The sequence below is a fragment of the Homarus americanus genome, unplaced genomic scaffold, assembly GCF_018991925.1.
Source record: "Homarus americanus isolate GMGI-L3 unplaced genomic scaffold, GMGI_Hamer_2.0 scaffold32583, whole genome shotgun sequence".
Taxonomy (NCBI): Eukaryota; Metazoa; Arthropoda; class Malacostraca; order Decapoda; family Nephropidae; genus Homarus; species Homarus americanus.
The window spans coordinates 13,427,243-13,447,406 of NW_024713129.1; the positions used below are offsets into that span (position 1 = coordinate 13,427,243).

General features: G+C 35.3%; 1 protein-coding gene across 3 annotated transcripts in view; it reads left to right on the top strand.

The window, feature by feature from the left end:
• Positions 1 to 48: 48 nt before the first annotated feature.
• Positions 49 to 20,164, top strand: part of LOC121867575 (X-linked retinitis pigmentosa GTPase regulator-like) — a 33,779-nt gene continuing 13,663 nt past the window's right edge. For 2 of the 3 annotated variants that reach the window (XM_042367586.1, XM_042367596.1), the window contains exons 1-9: positions 49 to 124; positions 1,200 to 1,325; positions 2,144 to 2,236; positions 3,822 to 3,884; positions 7,753 to 7,905; positions 15,352 to 15,498; positions 16,390 to 16,545; positions 18,433 to 18,591; positions 19,930 to 20,054. In XM_042367586.1, the coding sequence (XP_042223520.1) occupies positions 94 to 124; positions 1,200 to 1,325; positions 2,144 to 2,236; positions 3,822 to 3,884; positions 7,753 to 7,905; positions 15,352 to 15,498; positions 16,390 to 16,545; positions 18,433 to 18,591; positions 19,930 to 20,054 (1,053 nt within the window). In that variant the 5' untranslated portion in view covers positions 49 to 93. Of the gene's footprint in view, positions 125 to 1,199; positions 1,326 to 2,143; positions 2,237 to 3,821; positions 3,885 to 7,752; positions 7,906 to 12,772; positions 12,930 to 15,351; positions 15,499 to 16,389; positions 16,546 to 18,432; positions 18,592 to 19,929; positions 20,055 to 20,164 lie in introns of those variants that run through there. The other variant, XM_042367605.1, reaches the window with a different exon arrangement.

The window sequence follows — 20,164 nt, forward strand, 5'->3', positions numbered from 1 at the left end:
AATTACTTAAATACCTAAACGCCCGCCGGCCGCCACCATCATTAGCTGTGTGCGCTCATCGATCTTCTCCAGCCCGCATTGTTTGGATTGAAAATGGCAGTGGACGACGACTTTGACATCCCAGGTGAAGTTTTACTGTTTTTCTAGTGTCCTACGTTGTGATTGTTGGTAAAGTGGTTACTGGTTGAAAGTTAAAGTTACCCTTTATGGACTAATAGCGATAAAAGGGTGTATCAGTCTTCAGATATTGGAAAATGAAGATAAGTTAGTGGTGTGAACTCTCGTATGAGGTCGTCTCCTGTCAAGTATTACCCCTGTGTAAGCTTGTATTACATTGACATTACTTAATAATTTTACGTAAACTTCAGTACATTCTACACATTTAATTCGAATCGTAATTTGTGTGATTTGTATGTGAATGTATGTACCTGTATTTATAAAGAAATTGGTTATTGATTGCCCTACTTTCAGCGGTGATGTACTTGTAAGTAATGCATGGAGGTGACTTCCAAGAAATACTTGTAAGAGGAACAGGAGAAATGACAGTCAATATTTTGGACAGTAATACTCAATTATCATCATATATGGTGAAATAAATGTGTTGTATTGAATATAATAAGTAACATTGTTTTAATTTTCTCATTGAGTTAAACATATGTGATGGAACCAAAGTTGTACACTGCTAAACTAGTCTTATACAGATGATATATAAGTGTTCTTAGCATACTTCAGTAGTTGCCCCATGGCTCAGTGAATGTATGCAATCATAAACTTCAAAAATTTGGGAAAGGTGTAGAAAGGGAGTAATTTTGTATTCTGCTTCACATTAGGGGCATCTACCATTTATCAGCTTAATAGCCGATCGAGTGGTTAGTCCGTTTATTGTTTTGACTTTTATTGTCCAGTTTTAGTTCAGGAAGAAACCAGAGTACCCAGAGAAAACCTGCGATGTTTGCTCGGGTCACACTTGATAACACCCTTCTCACATCTGATCCGGGCTGGGGCTCACACTCAGGATACAGTAATAGGAGGCACTTCTGTACAGTACCAGCAATCACATTTATCATCTATCTTAACCATCCACTGGAGGACTGTACAGTAGATCATAAATGCTTTCTTACCTCGTGAAATTGACAAAAGTGCAGAGCAATACATTTTGCTTAATACTGTATGTTATTGTACTGATTTTTTTCCTGCAGATACTGGGGCTGTGTTTACTTTTGGCAAGAGTAGGTTTGCTGATAATGCGCCATCAAAATTTTGGATAAAAAATGATATGATCATCGAACTGGCATGTGGAGATGAACACACTGCAGTTATTACAGGTTTGTAGTGATTTTGATAGACACATTTGAAATTGTGGCATTTGTTTGTGTAGAAATCTTCAAGTTTTTACGTAGCTGATTTCTTATATTTAATTGTTTTACTAGTTTTAGCTGTAGCATAGCTATTGTAAGTATGATTTGGGTGTTGTACATGTGTTGTGGTTGTGATGCCTTGTTATTACAGGTATGTTCTAATTTTCCAGGAATAATGAGGTACAGTATACTGTACTTATAGTCAACTGACTGACAGCATCATTTGCACCATGTAAACAAGGCAGTGGGAATTTAGGACGAGAATTTAACCCAAATTATATAATGGAAATTAATGTATTACTACAGTAGTATATTTATTTACTTTTACCCTTTCGCCACTGATTGGCTCATAAATATTGGCTCGGCATTTCATATTGTTCAATTTGTTTCAAATTTCGTCTGTTTTCTTGTAAGTACGGGTATAAAATTATTACTGTACTGTACACTGAACTATTTGAATTTCATATACCGGTACTCTATTATGTTTATTATAGGTTTATAATCATTATGTATACCATAAATTGTCATTACAAACATGTTTTGTTGTATTATAAAATATTTTAGCAAGACTTTTTTCTCATGGAAATATACAATATCTCTGCTTTAACAAACACAGTAGTGTCTAGGGAAAATTTTGATAAGATTTATGAAAATCTTTTTAGGAACGGAACCCTTTTGTAAATCAGGGAACACCTGTATATATCTACGATCATTGAAATACTAGAGTGAAATTTGTGTTTCTACTGTGTTTAATTACTTTAAGAAATACTGTATTCTACTTACAGAAAGTGGGCGTGTATTTATGATTGGTAGTAATGGCATGGGTCAACTGGGTCTCGGCTCTACAAAACCTGTTAATAAACCATCTTGTGTAAAGTGTGAGTTCTGGGAGCTTGTCCATATAATTTTTAGTATTGTTATTTGTACTGTAAAGATACGGTAATTAGCCAACTTTTAGCTGTCACATAACATTGGATTTGATGTAAACATGTTCAGTTTTATATTTGACTTTTTTTTTTGTCTTTATTACTATAATATGAATAGATTCTTTTCTTACATACAAGCCTATTTAAATATTTTCTTTGTTCTTTTTGTTTTATTATATAATTTCACTGATTTTTATTGGCTTGTGTTTCCTATCCCTGTATTAACCAAAAATTATTTCGGTGGGTTTCTTGTACCCTTCTCTTATCATTTTGCAAATTTTCTCGAGTAAATAAGCTTGTTTCCATTGCCTTGACCTGAATCATTAGACCACTCAGTGCAGCTTTATGTCATTGCACGCTTGCCATCCAAATCTTCAAAGTATAGTCCATTTCTTGGTTCAGTGGCAGCCTTAAATACATGTACAGTACTGAGTTTTCTTGGATATGGATGGTGGCTGCTGAGTGTTTTGACAACCTGGTAAATGGTGCACATATTAAATTAAGAGGAATTGCAAGAGTAAGAGCAATTATTCTTGGCTTAAAGTGCCCGCTGGTTGACTAATGTCCTGATTTCAGTTGGGGAAATGTGTATATATGGTAGTTTTATTGATGTTTTGGTTTATTTAAAATCCTTCTAGCCTGTCTTTTCTCGCAAATTTAGACAAATTCTCTCAATGTACAGTACAAGTACAGTATGGGAAAATTGTCATACAAACTGTAATTTTGGTAACCATGCAATAAAAGAATTGCGGTAAGATACCTTAATTAAAAATACTGCAAAGCTACTGTAATTGCAGGTATTTTCAGAACTTTTTCACTTATGGTTAAGGGTCTTTTGAAAGATTGGTGTAAAATCAAGGGGAATATTTTCTATGCTCTCCAACTGAGGTGCAGCTGGGAGTGTGGTGTTGTCATTTTGAACGTTCAGCTGTTAGTATCTGTGCCATAGTGCTTAGTTTCTGGTGTTCAGTTTGAAGTTTTTTTGGCGCTCAGTGTGGCAAAAATGACATTACTCGTATGTCAAACAGGCACAACAATTTCTATTGAGAAATTTTCTTCAATTTGTTAACCATGTTTTATCGAAATGATGCAAGCAGAATCTACAGAAATCCTGCATCTTGCTGTACTGTATAACCTTAGGTTACTGTTGTTTTCTTAGACGTTGTATCCTCAAGACACAATAAGGAAACATTGATATAGATTTGTTGTTATAGAGAAATTCTATTCACATACAGTGATTTTAATTGTATTCCAAATTTCTACTAAAGTACAGGTATATGTAATTTTAGCAGATACAGTACATGTTTCTCATAGTATGTTCTGGAATTACAGTATTTAAAGTAAATGAGTATTGAAGCAACACATTCGCAGTGTTAAGTTTCAGAGAAAATTACTTATTCCATTGGATAAGTGGGAATACCTGTTCAAAATAAGATGTGTAATATTAATATTTACATGTTGTGGTTAGACAGGCAGGTACTGTATAAGAAAAAAACTTATAATAACATTATTTTAATATGTATCTTCTATTTTTCAGCTCTTAAACCAGAGAAAGCATTGCACATAGCTTGTGGAAGATCACACACCATAGTTTCATGTGGTGAGTTTGTTGTGTTGATTTTGTAGTATTTGTGTAATTGCAATTTTGGGGTTGCAGTAAGATGGTTGTTAAAAATAAAATACTGTATAAATAATTTTTTGTTAGATGCACTATTGATATCATTGTCATAAATTTGAATGGAGTTTGTAAGTGTTGAACTGTAAGTTTGTGTGCAGACAGCACTGTATTTTGCTTTCTATGTTTTATTATGTTGTTTGCTGGGATATCTAAGGTGTAACATTGTTTCTTACATGGTCAGTGAATGATACATTGTGGTGGTATTAAAGATGGGAAAATGTAATGCACCACACTTGAGAATTCTTGAGTTGAATAGTCAAAATAATGGATTGATCTTGAAATCCCATTGTACAATCGGGAGCAGGAGAATAGTTCTGTATTATGTGAGGCTGCTTGATCAAGTTCACAACATGTTGATCACATTGACTAGACATGTATCTTCCAAGAACATACAGTACAAGTACAATGTTTGGACCCTCAGTTCTTTAAGGAAAGGGCTTCCTTCCTGATGATACAGATGTTGCCAATCAAGACAGAAAGATCACTGCACTCTGATGGTTTTTTCCTCAGAAGATTTTTATCTCTTCCCTTTGCCCCAACCACAGTAGGTAACAGACTAATTACATGACACATCCATTTACTCGTTTGCTTACAACTGGTTTGCTACTTCCAATCCCAACCTAAGGAGGATAGGAATGTGAACCATTTACAACACTAGCACTACATGTTCACTCGTACTATAAGCACATTTTTTTTAATGTTAACAGTTAGCAGACATGTAATCATGGTAGGTTTTTCCACCCACTACTCAAATTCTTTGCTTGTCATTCATACTGTTCTCCGAGGCCTGAAGCAAATGTAGGGGGGGATGTAATTTGATTATATATATATATATATATATATATATATATTTATATATATATATATATATATATATATATATATATATATATATATATATATATATATATATATATATATATATATATATATATATATATATATATATATTTATATATACTGTAGTATATAATTTGATTTTTAAATTTTATTTATTTTTTTTAATTAAAAATAGTTGTATGAAAATGTAAAGTGAGAGGAGATGGGGACACAACTTTCAGACATTTCAACAGCATTTGTCTTGGCAACATAATGTATTGCAAGCATTGTTGGTCTCTTGGTGTACATGGAGATGATGGTAGACAGTATAATGTATAACATGAGATGTGTATATTTTAAGAGGCATATGGGTACACAAACTTATTAACCACTTTTGTATGGGATCCCCTCTGTGCTGAATAAAATCATCTGGCATAAGCCAAATAAAACACTAAAAATGGTGTCCCCATAGTTAAGGGGTTAAACACTATTTCAGTGTCTGGTAATTTGATGGTTTGAAAATTTAGTACATACAGCACGAGAGAAAGATTACCAGAACTAAGTGTCTTTGTGTTTTCAAAGATGCACAGATGAAATGTTTCTCTGAAGTGCTAATTACTTTATATTAAGTGTCTTACATAATTTTAAGTACCTGTAGTTAAAATGGAATTACAGTAGAACCTCTCTAGTTCACACACTTTGGGTCTGACAGTCTGGTGAATATGCGAATTTTACAAATGTATGAGTGACTTGTAATGTAGGTGCTATGGGCATTGGGACTATGAACCCCCTAAAATCTGGTTCCAGGAGTGTATGTGTAATACAGTAATTATTATGTTTGAACTCAAAGACCGTAAACACTGTACAAGTATTATAAAATAATTACAACGTTAGAAATTAATAAAATAGTAAAATTTGCACTTACCAACCAAGGAACTGGTGCAGTGCATGACTTAAATCTATTATGAGGCAGGTAAAAATGGAAGTAAACCCCTGTCTAATGAACAGAGTTATAGCCACATGTGTAAGCCCAGTGCTGCTTGTAACAAAATAAGAAAAATGGAATTAGATGTTTGGCTTAAATTTTATCTTTGCTTTGTCACACACCACTGCTCTACCTTGTCTTCATTAAAATCCAAAAGTACAAGCACCTTTAATTAACTGCCAATTACTGTACTGCACTGCATTTTAAGGTAATTTTTAATGGATGGCATAATACATATACAGTACGTGATACTGGCCTAGACGAATGAGAACACTCCCTCGACAGAATGCTACACCACTTATGGATACCACGGCTCGGCTAAGGGAAAGGGTTATCAACCACTTGACTGAACCTTTGTGTTTTTTAATGTTTCTTTCATTAAATACTTTTACCAGTGAAAAGTTTTTTAATGTGAGTTTGTTAGAAAATGCTAAATATTTTATATATTGGCAAATTTAATACAGTACAGATTTGACTGTAACTGTAAGTGAAATCCAGGAGAACTTAGCCATTCTGTGAATTATCAATCGGCAGACTAGAGGGGTTCTACTACTGTATATTTGGAACTAGATATGAGTGACTGAGTAAGAATACTGTATTGTTGACTGGTAATTATTTATTTGTGACACACCAGTTTGATTGGTGACAAAAAAAGAGGTAAACATTAGTTATCATTTAACATGTCTTTTTGTTGTTACAGAAATTTTGCATAATGTTCCTTCATGAAGTATGAGGTTTGTGTCTTAAAATCTAAATAAAAGATTTTGCTCATAAAATTTTGCTCTAAATCAGTAAAATGCCCTGATGATTTTAATCTATTTTTTTAATTCTTGGTTCAGTATAATTTTAGTATATGGAGCTCTTTGTATTCTTAAAGTGTATGAATTACACATTTGCTTAATTTGTGGTTCTGTAAAATTATTAATTTGCATGATGCTGAAGCTAGCATGTTTATAGGCTTAAACTAATAATTGAGGACAACAAATTGATGTAAACATAGGATTGTAGTGTACTGTAGATAATTACTTACTGTATTAATTATTGTAGGGTAGTACTGTACAATATATCAGCCTAACTTACCCATGGAAGCACTGTCATGAGGTCCCAGGCTATCATTTCTCCTCCAGATGAGTCACACTCACCATGCAGCTGTACCTACACACTGAAATGTTCACAGTTCCATTTCTCTGTCTTTCATCACTTCCTTTACCGGATTTTTTCTTTAGATATTCCTGAACCCCATTTCTGTTTTCTGTTTGAATACTACATGAGATGTCTTTTTTTTTCACACACAATATTGTTTCTAGTACAGTATACACAGTTGGCAGCTGTTTCACATGTGATAACCAATTCTTCAGTGGTGTTTATTATTATTATTGTTGCTGTTGGATCTCTGACATGAGAACGTAGTGATGGATGATAACCAAAACGTTAGAAGAAGGATGTGTGTGTGTCACCCTGCTGTGAATGCGGGAGTCAACTTAACTGGTACATGTAGAGGCAGATATCTTCTGGAGATACAATGTTGTAGTTAGTGCCTTTAAATATGTTTTTTTTTTATGTGTAATCCACTTCCATGTTTTTTTCATATACTGTACAGTGCAGTTGTATTATTTAGTAAACAATATGTTTTATAGACTACTAAATATGTTTTGTGTGCATGAATGTCTTTCATGTTGTTTATATTTTTTCCAGTGCATGGTATCTTGGTTGTTGTTAGAGATAAATTTTATTATGAACACTATTCGTGCATATATTAATGTTAATACTGTATATCTTGGATGGCAATATGATTTTTGAGAATATACTTCAGATCTACAGTAATAAGCACTAAACTGTATACTGTATTGTTGAACAGTCAAGTCACATACTGTACTTGACTTTGTTTATAATGAAACATTGAATGTGATCATGTATGTATACAGATTTTTGGGTAACTCATGCACTTCAAACTTTTCCCCATTTTCTTTTTTATGTGGTTGGCAGCATCTGGAGCAGTGTATCTCTGGGGCCATAATGGGGATGGTCAACTAGGAACAGGTGATAAGGAGGACCACACTTTCCCAGTTAAGGTACTGGACCTGGAGGCTCCTGCTGTAGCTGTGGCTGCTGGCTGCTTTCACTCACTTGTCCTAACAGGTTTGTATGTTTTTATATACCATTTATTACAGTGACAGTCTTAGGTGTTAATGTGGGACTATTACTTTCTTAAGGCATCATGCTTTCAACTATGGTAAGTTTTACCTGATAACTGGAATACAACTGTGACTTTATAAAAACACTAGGGTTTTTTTTTTTTTTTTTTTTTACATACTAACACAAAAATATGAGCCATGTGTTCATTTCCTTTTCTGAAACCATACCGAGTCATACTCAATAGACCTATTAACCAGTAATATGTTCTTTTATTATTTTCACCTTTTCTCTTATGCATAATCTGTACACTTTTGTTATTTAATTTATTTTTTTTAAGTCGCACTGGTAATTAGTCTGTCCAGTTTAAATATTATAGATCACATTAGCTATTATTAGTAATGTAGCATTGATTATATGATGAACTAGTATTGAAAAGAAGCAAACTTTTGTGTATTGATTATTGTAAGGTTGAGTCGCTTGTCACCGGGAGGTATTGACGTCCTGCTCGCTGTGGGTATCACAAGCCCTTGGCTTGATGTTTAACATTATTCTGAAGTTTTCTTATTTTTATTTTTGTTTCAGTAAAATGAAATCTCTGAAAACTTGGTTCAAAATAAATCTTAATTTGTCTCAACATTTAACATTATTTCTGATATTGTTTCATTAAAATAATAAATTAAAATAATTTTTTTGTCAATTTTACAATAGTACTTCATTTGTATTCGTGTCAGTGTAACTTATTTTTAACATTCTCCCATAACACCACATTTCAGTGGCCTCTAACCTCTTGCTGGTGTCTGCTGTAAGTGTCCACACTTCTGACCCATACAATAGTCCTGACCATAATAAATACCCTGTACTGTAATCTGTATAGCATTTCAGCAGACTTTCTGCATTAGCCAATTAAAATGTTGAAAGTGGTGTCCCAAAGTGAAGACAGTCAGAGGATTGAACCCTTCTCCACCACTGTATGCGTGGGCATTTTTTCTTTTTACACCACTGGACTTGCTTCTAACATAATGTAACCTATATAATTGGTGGTTGTACAGTACACTGCAGTTGTTCTTGATCCAGACTCACAGGATTTCAGGATCATTCATCATTTTTAAAATCAATGATTAGATAACTGCTTGTATGGGATGGAGATATCAAGCGCTTTTATATTCCATGTTTGCCAAAAAAAAGTCTGTTGTAGATATTTTAAGCTAACAAAAGTCTTTCCTTTTCATCTAGGCATAAGAGTCTTAACAAATGAAGCTCCATCCCATATACCAAATCTAGCACTTGCTTGTAGCCAGGAGCATTGCAGTTGTGTAGGCAACATATTTCTTGCCCAATAACAGTCAACTATTTCTGGAATATTGAATACTCTTGAACATGCATACGACTGCTGCAGGTGTATGTGTGTGTGTATGTGAGAAAGAGCCAGCAGGGAATAGCAGCAATAGAAGGTGAAGGACACAGGTCAAAAGGCATTGTGCATATCAATGGATTGCCTGTCACAATTACTTCATGGTACAGGTATATGAGGAGGAACTTATACCGGTAGTCACTTTTTTTGTCAGACCATCCTCCTGTCTCATATTTTGTATGCTGGCTGGAAATATTAAATGAAAAGAGGAATTCAATTGAAACTTCTCATAAGTATGTACTGCCTTAATGAGAAAACATTGTACAGTGGTCCCTCGGTTAACGAACGGTTATATTAACGAAATTTCGGTTTACGAATTACCTCCCGTAAGGATCTTCAATTCATTTAACGAACAAAACTTAGATTAACGAAATCCTTACGAACAACACGTTTTGTTGTAAGCATCAGCTGGTCTGCCAATTCAGTAATCTGTTCTATGTTTACATTCGTTTCCAGTGGAGTAAATATCAAGAAAGTTGTGCTCTTTAATATTTTTTCATTTTTTATATTAAAATTATTACTGAAGTCATTTTAAAATTTAGTTAACATATTGATAATATATGCAGTACAGGGAACTAGTTTTTTGTGCGCCCATCAGCCGCTTGACTCGGCCACCAGGTGTCAGTTTGGCTTTGTTGACAGTGGAGTGAAAGTCTATTTTGTTGGTGTCTTGAATATTTTTGCATTTTTGCATCGAAATTATTGGTCATTCTGAAATTTAGTTAATATATTGATAATATATAGTGCAGTGCAGTGTTGATTTAAATAAAATAATCTTGAATTACATCTAGTGAACGTAAAATTTTATTGGTGAAATGATGGCATCAAGCATGGGTCTCCTGAAAGGTGATTTCTCCTCCATCCCCACTTCCTTCTCTTCTCCCTTCTCCTCCACCTCCACTTCTAATTCCCATCATCATCATCAACCAGGAACCTTCTACATACACACCTCAAAGTAAGTGTACTTTACTGCATTTTTTTTTTTACTTTGTATGTACTTTTCTGTGAGCTGGAACCAATTACCCAATATCCCATTGAAACAATGGATTCGGTTAACGAACGACTGTGGAACGAATTGTGTTCGTTAACCGAGGGACCACTGTACTGTAAAGTGAATTCAGCATGAAGTTCTAGGTCACAGCCATGGACTTGGTTCATAGTTCTTCATAAAAAAATAAAAAAGTTATGTTCATATCCAGTTCTCCTGTGAGGGAGTGTCATTGGCCCAGTTTTATTTGTTTATTAATTTATAATTTAGTTATACTTCATTATACTGTATTTGCCTAACAGCTTGGTACCCTGGATATATTGAACCAAATCTCACTTTTCTTGGTGTACAGTACATACTGTACAGTATAATTTATATTTATTATTGTCTTCAAGTATTGCTCTTCAAGTTTGTATACTGTACTTCTTTGAAATTAATTATTTCCGAAGTTGAAAACCCTATTTAAATGGTGTTGAAATTGATGATAGGAAATTGACAGCTATAAGAGAGACAGAAAGACAAACAACAAACACTTGTTTTAAACTCCTCATATACAATGACAGTGTCACTTATGACATGAAAGAACACTGTTAATGCTCCATTCTGTAGAACAGACTGCCTCGGCCAAGGTCTCAATAATGTGTCGTGGTATTGGCAGTTACCTGTTATGTGAGGTAATTGTGGACTGGATAGTGGGTCCGAGTAGAATGTCTGCTATTGATTATTCTGTCGTGTAATTATTTTGTTTGTGAGGCGAAGTCCAGAATCAATATCCCAATGCGTGATGATGTTGGGGAGGGAAGGGCGAGGAGACAGTGGCAGTGTAACGAGAATGGTTGTGTTTTGGTAGTGGCTGAGGGTCTTATGATGGTTGAAGGATTAGTTGTTAGGCATGATGAGGTGTACTTTTTGTATGGTACTGTAGCTGAAGATCATTTTCATGTTATGGTATGGCAAAGCTACAGTAGTGATAATAGATTGTGTGTGTTTTCAAGTGGCCATAGATTGTGTTGTAATCATGATAAAAGGTTGTGTTGTAATGGCCCTAACGGCCCTTGGATGTGTTGGGGCAAACAGGTGTCATGCTATTTTGGACAAGGGTTGTGTTTTATGGTGGTCAAATAGTGGGTTACGTTTCAGTGAAAAGGGGTTATGTTATGTTAATGAGATTAATGGTGGGTTCTAGTTAGGTGTTGTGTTAAAATGGTCAAAGATTGTGTTATGGTGGACTAGAGTTGTACAGTATTATGGATTAGGAGTGATTTTTCTTGGTGTTGCTGAGCTATATAGGTCTCATGTCTGGGTGAGGAATGCAGCATTACCATTGCATGTTAACCGATCATTATTGAGGAAGGTAACCTCGACACACCCGTAACGTGCTTTTATTTCTCCCTCCTTTATATTATTCACCTCAATGTACTGTAGTTGGGTAAGAAGACATTCAGCAAACTTTTATTTAATTGCCTAAGTTTGCTGGTTTTTAATGGTTCCCAAGAATGCTTTTTTTTTTCATTTTTTCTTTTCCAAATAAGACGAGCAGTACTGTACTTAATTATAAACTGGTATACAAAATTGGAGTTCAACACTAATATTTATCTACAAAATTGAAGCACAACAATACAGTAATAATAATTAGAGTCCAGTACTAGTTATTAATGTGAGTTTTGGTCTTCTGTACAATGAATATTTTAAGCAATTTGGTTAGTGTTTTCTTAATACAGTTTTGGGGATTTTAGTACAGTATACAGTACGTAATTTATTTATTATTGATCTTTAAACCTCGTCATCTATAATAATGTTAACATGGCTTTACTTTTTAATAGTTATATTAAAATAAGTTATTTGAGCCATGGCTTTTTTTTCTTTTTTTTTCCCACAAAGTAATAGTCTCTTGCTTTTTTATAAACATGAATTAGTCTTAGGATATGTCAGTGAATGTAGGAAATGGTATATTACTTGAATAATTGTTCTTATTATATTATTATTACAGGGTATTATTATTATTATTATTATTATTATTATTATTATTATTGGAGGTGGTGTGAACATTTTCATGATTGGCAGAACATAAATGAACTTCCTGGTGTTAATGGAAAGGGAGCACAGCACACACTTGGAGGAAACAATAACAGAAGAGTGTAGTGTATTAGTGTGGGGTGAAATGATATGTGGTGAAGCCAGTGTGGTGTGTTGAGTCTGAATTTTACTAAGGCATAATTATAGATGTGCCAGCATTATTTACAGCTTGGAGGGTGGAGCTGTGGCTAGTCTCTTGGGAACTTCCTCCCCACATATAAAACTCAACAGTGATGACTATTGTATTGCTACATCTCGGCTTTACATCCCACACAGAGCATTAATGTCTTAATTATCCATATGCAACTTGTTAAATGATACTAAACTTAGGCTATGAAATAAATGAAACCTTATTATGAAAACAATCAAAGAAAAACATGTCAGTGGTAAAGAGATGATACTTGGCAACCATGAGGGCAGGGCCTGGGAGTCAGGAATTGTGGGAGGGAAGGCCACAGGAACCCTCCAGTTCTGTATTGACTGTTGGAAGAGCGCCTCCTTCTCCTCCTCCTGGCTGCCCCTTCACCAGTACTTACGCCTCTTGTTCGCATGGTATTAATAATTCTGTTTATCGTACTAACAGCAGTCGGCTTTGTCCTCTGATGTAGTGATGCCCAACAACTGTTTTTTAAGTGGTAATGTGGTTGTTATTAAGGTGTGGTATTGTGGTCGAGTCATTTTGGTTGTGTGGTAATGTGGTTGTTATTAAGGTGTGGTATTGTGGTTGTTATTAAGGTGTGATATTGTGGTTGTGGTGTGGTGAGTCATTTTGGTTGTGAGGGAATGTGGTTGTTATGAAGGTGTGGTAGTGTGGTTGAAATCATTTTGGTTGTGTGGTAAGGAGAGTTTAGTTACCATGGTTGTGATTGAGTTACCATACTCTTATTCTGTGGTCTTGTGAAGTAAATTAGTCTGGTTGTGTATTGATGTGGTAGGTGTTGTGTGAGTTACTGTACTGTGGTTTTGTGAGTTACTGTTCTGTGGTTGTGTGAGTTACTGAGGTTGTGTGAGTTACTGTACTGTGGTTGTGAATTACTGTACTGTGGTTGTGAGTTACTGTACTGTGGTTGTGAGTTACTGTACTGTGGTTGTGTGAGTTACTGTACTGTGGTTGTGTGAGTTACTGTACTGTGGTTGTGTGAGTTACTGTACTGTGGTTGTGTGAGTTACTGTACTGTGGTTGTGTGAGTTACTGCACTGTGGTTGTGTGAGTTACTGCACTGTGGTTGTGTGAGTTACTGTACTGTGGTTGTGAGTTACTGTAGTTATGTGAGTTATTGTGGTTGTGTGAGTTACTGTGGCTGTCACTGTTTTTTATGAGTTACTAAGTTACTTAATATTTTTCATCAAGATTCTGTAGGTGTGAGTCATTGAGTCATCTAGTCAGTAAGATCCTGTAGATGTGAGTCACTGAGTTATCAAGTCACTGAGATCCTGTAGATGCGAGTCACTAAGATCCTGTAGATGTGAGTCACTGAGTTATCAAGTCACTGAGATCCTATAGATGTAAGTCACTAAGATCCTATAGATGTGAGTCACTGAGATCCTGTATATACGAGTCACTAAGATCCTATAGATGTAAGTCACTGAGATCCTGTAGATGAGTCACTTGAGTTAATTAGTCAGTGAAATACTCCATAGGTGTGAGTCCCAGCCGTCATCCCAGCTAAATATACACCTGGTGAAAATCAATAGTGAGGAATGTTAGGCATGTGGGCTCGTGACTACCTCTATTACACAGTTATTTTAATGGTGCGTTTAGTCCTCCTTGCTGCTCCTCGTCAACCCTACACACATACATACATACCCTACCTCACCCTCACCCCACCTCACCCCACCCTCACCTCACCTCACCCTCACCTCACCTCACCCTCACCTCACCCTCACCTCACCCCACACTCACATCCTTCCACTCATCATTCTCCTTCTTACACTCACCACTCACCCTGTCCCTCAACCCCTTACTTGTTTCATCTTGCCTATACTTATCTCTCACCTCCTTACACTCACTTCTCTCCCCCTCACTTATGACTGTCTCCCCATTCTCATTCCTCTCCCCCCTTTCTCCCCACACTCATGCCTCTCCCCCCTACACTCACTCTCTCCCCCCCACACTTACTCTTCCTCCCTCATGCCCTCCCTCCTGTGTATTTATAAAATTATGTGTACAATATTGTATACATATTAATGTTTGTGGCTGCTAGTGTATCTGTGAGAGCGTGGGTGTTTTGTTTTGTGTACATGGGTGTATTATAGCATTTGTGTATATGTGAGGGATTGTGTGTAATACTGTACAGGGGGTCCCCAGGTTACGAATGGGTTACGTTCCTGAGGACGTTAGTAAGTCGGATTTGTACATAAGTCGGAACACATGCTATATGTCTACCGTACTTACAAAACAATGTTTAAAATCTCACTATATCAAAGCTTAAGTCCTTATATGCAATTAAAATCTCTTAGTTTAAGACAAAAGAAGAAATAGAATGACAAAATACAGTAAATTAAAGTAAAAAATAAGTCATCAGGTAAATAAAATACTGTAAATTTCAAGTTTAACCTCGTTCGTATCGGCTGGCATTCGTAAGTCAGGGACCTCCTGTATACGTAATGTACATTGGGGTGTGGGGTTCTTAGTATTTTGTGTGTTTGTGTGTGTATTTTAAGAACATAATAATGCACATGAATTTCTTTAAATATATACAGTTCTGTATAAAGATGTGAACATTTGTGTATTTTCCATGATTCAGTAATTTGAATGTTGCGATGTCAACACTCATTTGGGTATTTTACTCTATGGATTTGTTCACTGATGAGGGAATGTTTATTTTTGTGTGTCATGGTGAAGAAATTGTGGTAAATGTCAATGAGGGTGGGATGCAACATCTGTTATATAATTATAAAGTGTGAGAAAAACCTGGGTCAAGTAATGGTTTGGGCAAAGCAGTTCATTCACTCAAGTTTATCTTAATTACAGAAAGTGGAGAGTTGTACATCTGGGGCAGCAATAGTGAAGGCCAGCTTGGACTTGATGTCGATGAGCAACTGACGCCTGCATTACTAACACTCCCAGACCCTTTGATTACCATTTCTTGTGGATACTACCACACTGTGGCTGTTTCTGGTATATATAATACAGGCTGTACACATCCCTTCTGCAACAGGTTAAGGTTCTCTTTGGATGATTGCACCCCATTTTTCCTTCTAAATAATGTCTTTGAGCTGTTTAGATTCATCAAATTTATGTTCCCCTCATGAATGGAAGTGACAATCTCCAAAAAATTTTAGCAGCCCCGTCATAGGAAAAGTTGAAGGATTAAAGATGAATCAAAATTATTCACTATGTGGAAAATTATTAATACCTGCACTGTGTCTTTTAATGGCAATTACTATTGAAATTGGTTTGATGAAGCATAATCTCATTACGGAGGCTAGGTGCACATTGAGGTGCAGGAAAGAGCACAGCACAAGAGTGGTGCACACATTAACCAGCAATCTTGCTGCATGGTAGAGTCGTAAACTGTACTGTATAATGAAATACAGTACTTTAAATTACTTTCAAGTTCAATATTAGTTTTGTTATTGATTTTAAATGTTTTCTTCAGTTAACAATGCTGTTCACTCACCACCTTCTAACTTGAGAGCTTCAGCTGTGTTCCCATATTTCATCTTTCAGCTTGGTATTCATGTTGTCAGGATGGCTAGTGTCATAGAGTACTTAGGGAAAGAAAATATTAACAGAATTAAACATTGATTAGATAAAAATTCAGTACACCTGAACCCCTCTAATTTAACAACTTTGGGGCTCTACTCTTATTGAATTAACATTACCCAAAGCGTCCAAACTTGGTTGATAAATTCAGACATATCCTGGAGGTAGAGGGATTTTATTGAGCAACTCAAGTGAGCAATTCTTACAGTACAAAAAAGAAAACCCAGTTGAAATCAAACCTGTCTAGTACTTTGAGCTTGAAAATAAATGAAATGTTTTACTACATATGGTTGCTCTCAACAGCATCAGGACAAGCCTATACCTGGGGTGAGAATGAACACGGAAAGCTTGGGTTGCCAGAAAGTCAGCTGCCCTTTCATCGCCAACCTCAAGTAGTTTCAATCCCAGAGAAGATTACTCAAGTTGCTGCCGGTAGTGCACACACACTCTTCTTGTCAGGTGAGTATTTTCTTCTAAGGCTATTATTTTAGGATGTTTTTTTATTTTAATTTCTGTGCACATATTACCAAGTCACAGCTGATCACTTGGTCTTCCAGCATTGTAGGTCTTAAATTGTTTTCCTACACATCTTATTCAAAAATTAATCAGATTACTTTGTTGCGAATCATAATTTACATCTTATTGTAATTATTAAAATAAAAGAAAGATGTTTCTGTTACTCTAGGCAACATTGCTTTTGCCTTCCAATTGCATAATAATAAGCAGTTTATTAGTTTCTGCAAATATTTTCTATATTGAAGTGTTGTGTTATAGAAATACAGAACTTATTTTCAAAGTAGGTCTCTTTTTGAAGAACTGTGCTTCTCACCTTTGCTTTTATTTAAGTCTTTCTGCTATCTGATGTTTTGCACCTACACTAGTTTCCACTTCATCTGTTATTTTAATTATGTGATACATATTGTATACATCTCTTAACCAATTTGTGTTTGCTTTTTCTACTTGCACAGTTTGTTCAGCACCAACACAACTATGCCTACTGTTAGAGAGGTATGTTTAAATGTTCTTGATCACATTTGCATAGATTTGGAGTACTGGAATAAGGTTTTCAACAGTGTCCTTTAGTATTTTGGACAATATTTAAAAATATGCGAGTCCAGGGTTCTGAAAACTTTTGAAGGAGTCATCAATTCATGGTACAGAAATGATATGAGGGCCAGAAGCAATAAATGGGAGAGATAAGTTCATGTTTACGATGGTCAGATGGTGTACCTGGTAACACAACTGGAAATTTTCATAGATGTACAGAAAATTTTAATTTTATTGTACAGGGGACTGTAGTACTGTACAAAGCAGACTTTAGTTATTTTTTGGCATTGATATCAGCCAGTGCCATTCTGGAAATTTTACAAGCATGTTTTGATAATATACTGTACAGTATTGTATATCTTTTGTGTGATATGCCTTAATTTGACTAACTTGATCAGTTATGGCTGCTTATACACTATATGCCTGCAGTAGGGCAGCATGCCTTAAGTGCTTGCATAATCCCTGCTCGAACAAAAATTATTGGGTGTACATGTAACACTTAAACTTGCATAAATAAAAAGGAAAGGCTATAAATGGAAGGTAAATGGAAATGATTGTCTGTTGAATTATTCATGTGTATGTAAAGTTGTGCTTGTTTTTTCAATAATTTTTTGCAAGTCATTTTGTTAAAATTTGCACTTTTTTCACTCTTGCAAACCTTTGTTCTCATGTGTAGGGTGGCTGAAATCAAGAACAACATTGACCCCATCATTTACTGTTATACATTCTCTCTAACTACAGTTACAGATGGTTTCTGCATGCTAATCCACAACATGGCCCCAAAATTTCCTACTGGTTCGCTTTTGTCAGTTCACAGAACCCGGCAAACTTCCATCAGCAGCATGTCCATCCCTATAAATTATTTAACACTATAATCTCCATTAATATTCACACACTGCTGTTTTCTGAGTATCTATACCCTCTCCTCCACCCCATCTACTGCAATACCTGTCTACTAGATGCAGCATCAGTTAATTTTATTCCTCATATAGGCTACTAATAAACTTTCTTAATGGTTTCCTCAGCATTTCTTAACTAATTAAAAGAAATATTATGACAATCTTTCTTACAGTAAAGTCATCTAGTAATTAATGCTGCCCCAAGAACACATCCTCCATTTATAACTCTATGGCTATGAGAAAATATAGGAGAATTTTCACTGAGCACCATTTCCTTGGAATGCATTCCTTTCACATAGCGAGGACTGCCTGTATAGTATAATGATTTAATTGTGAAGATATATATCGGCACATATACATTTATCTACTGTATTTATGATTACTGTATAATGTGCTACAGAGGGTGGAACAGTGTATTCATGCGGGTCAGGCAGTAGTGGAGAGCTTGGGCAAGGTGGAGGGGAACTGCAGTGCTGGCAGCCACAAGAAGTCGTTGAGACGAACACTGGTGCTATTGTGGCTATTTCTGCTGGTGATAATCACTCATCTGCCATTACAGGTATGCCTAATTATTTCTGTATGAAAATTTTACTCAAATTTTCTTTTGTATACAATATTTCTTTATATTTTATATACAATATGTATGTGTGTATCTGAAGATCTTTGTATCTGTCATTATTGTGCCCTTTTGTGCACAGTTAAAGAAGCATGTAGATCAGTAATCTTAATGTGGAGTACAGTAGCCTTCTCTATTTGATAATGATTACAGTACCAGGATTGGTGAAGAAATTTTGAGTAATGTTCTAGAATTTCAGGTGAGAATCAAAACAAAAAGGAAGGATTAATTCTAAAAAATGACTCGATTCTCTCCATAAGTTACCCAAGTACATTGTACAGTAATGGCTGGGACTAATAAATCTACAGTATTTGATGTGGCTGTTGTTGATTAAATTCCTTTGCAGCCGATTGGTGTAAAGTATCTAACTTTCCATTTATTAATATTAAACTGACTCTTACCTCTCGTACTAATTTCTCTGCAATCTTAATTGATTTGTTATGAGTTTTGCCTGAAGAAGAAAACAAAATTCTCCTGTGGTGCATAACCTATGAGACAAATATGTTACTATTATTTAGTATTGCCAGTTTTGGTTTCTGGTTAGCTAAGGGCTTTCAATTTCAACAGTTTATTCCATATTATAGGGAAGTTAAGGACTTTTGAAATGTTTATCTAGGTGATATTTTGTCCAACTTGGTTACAAAGTGAAGGCATCATAAAGTATGCTGAATATGTTTGTCTCTTGTTTTGGTTATCATTTATGAAAAAAAAAGCTCAATATTATCTCCTTCATTAATTCAAGTATTTTGTATCTTTTTATTCAGCCAGTGTTTTAAGAATTGACTTAATGAATGCCTTAGTTCTCTCTTGTTTTTGTAAATTGATTGTTCTTATCTCTTGAATCAATGCTGAACTGAAATTAGATTGAGAAAAGAAGTTGACTGTAAGGATGAAAGTTGTGTAGATCAGATTCTTACACTTGAGCAGGTTTTGGAGAAAGTTTTGAAGAAGGGAAGAGAAAAATTTTAGCTACATTTATGGAGTTTATTAGGTGAAAATAACATGAATGAACCTTTAGAAGCTTTGGGTATTTATAGCATGCAAAGAAGACTGTAATGCGAAAAAGATCTTCCAGGTAGAAATTAAACAGCAAGCTTTGCATAGTGGTAGGAGTAAAGTTGTTTGATGCATGTTGGAACACACTCATGGCCTTGTAATATCAACATGGCTATTCTGTATTTTTAAGTATGGGGTACTGCATGACATGAGTGAGAGTAGGTGACTTTAAATTAATTTGAATCTTGGTGGTCATGTTCTTAATAGAAGCATTGTGTGTTTCAGATGATGGGTACCTGCTGACTTGGGGGTGTGGACGCCATGGCAAGCTGTGTCAGGGAGAGGAAAACTTTTCCTCGCAGTTCATTCCAGTGACTGTCCGTCGTTTACGTCACATCACTGTTGTTTTGGTGAGCACCTTTTCATTCACACATGAACTTATTCGTGTGCCATCATTATTAAACTGTCAGTTACTCTCATTCAGTTATACAGTACAAACAAGGTTACCCATAGTTATACA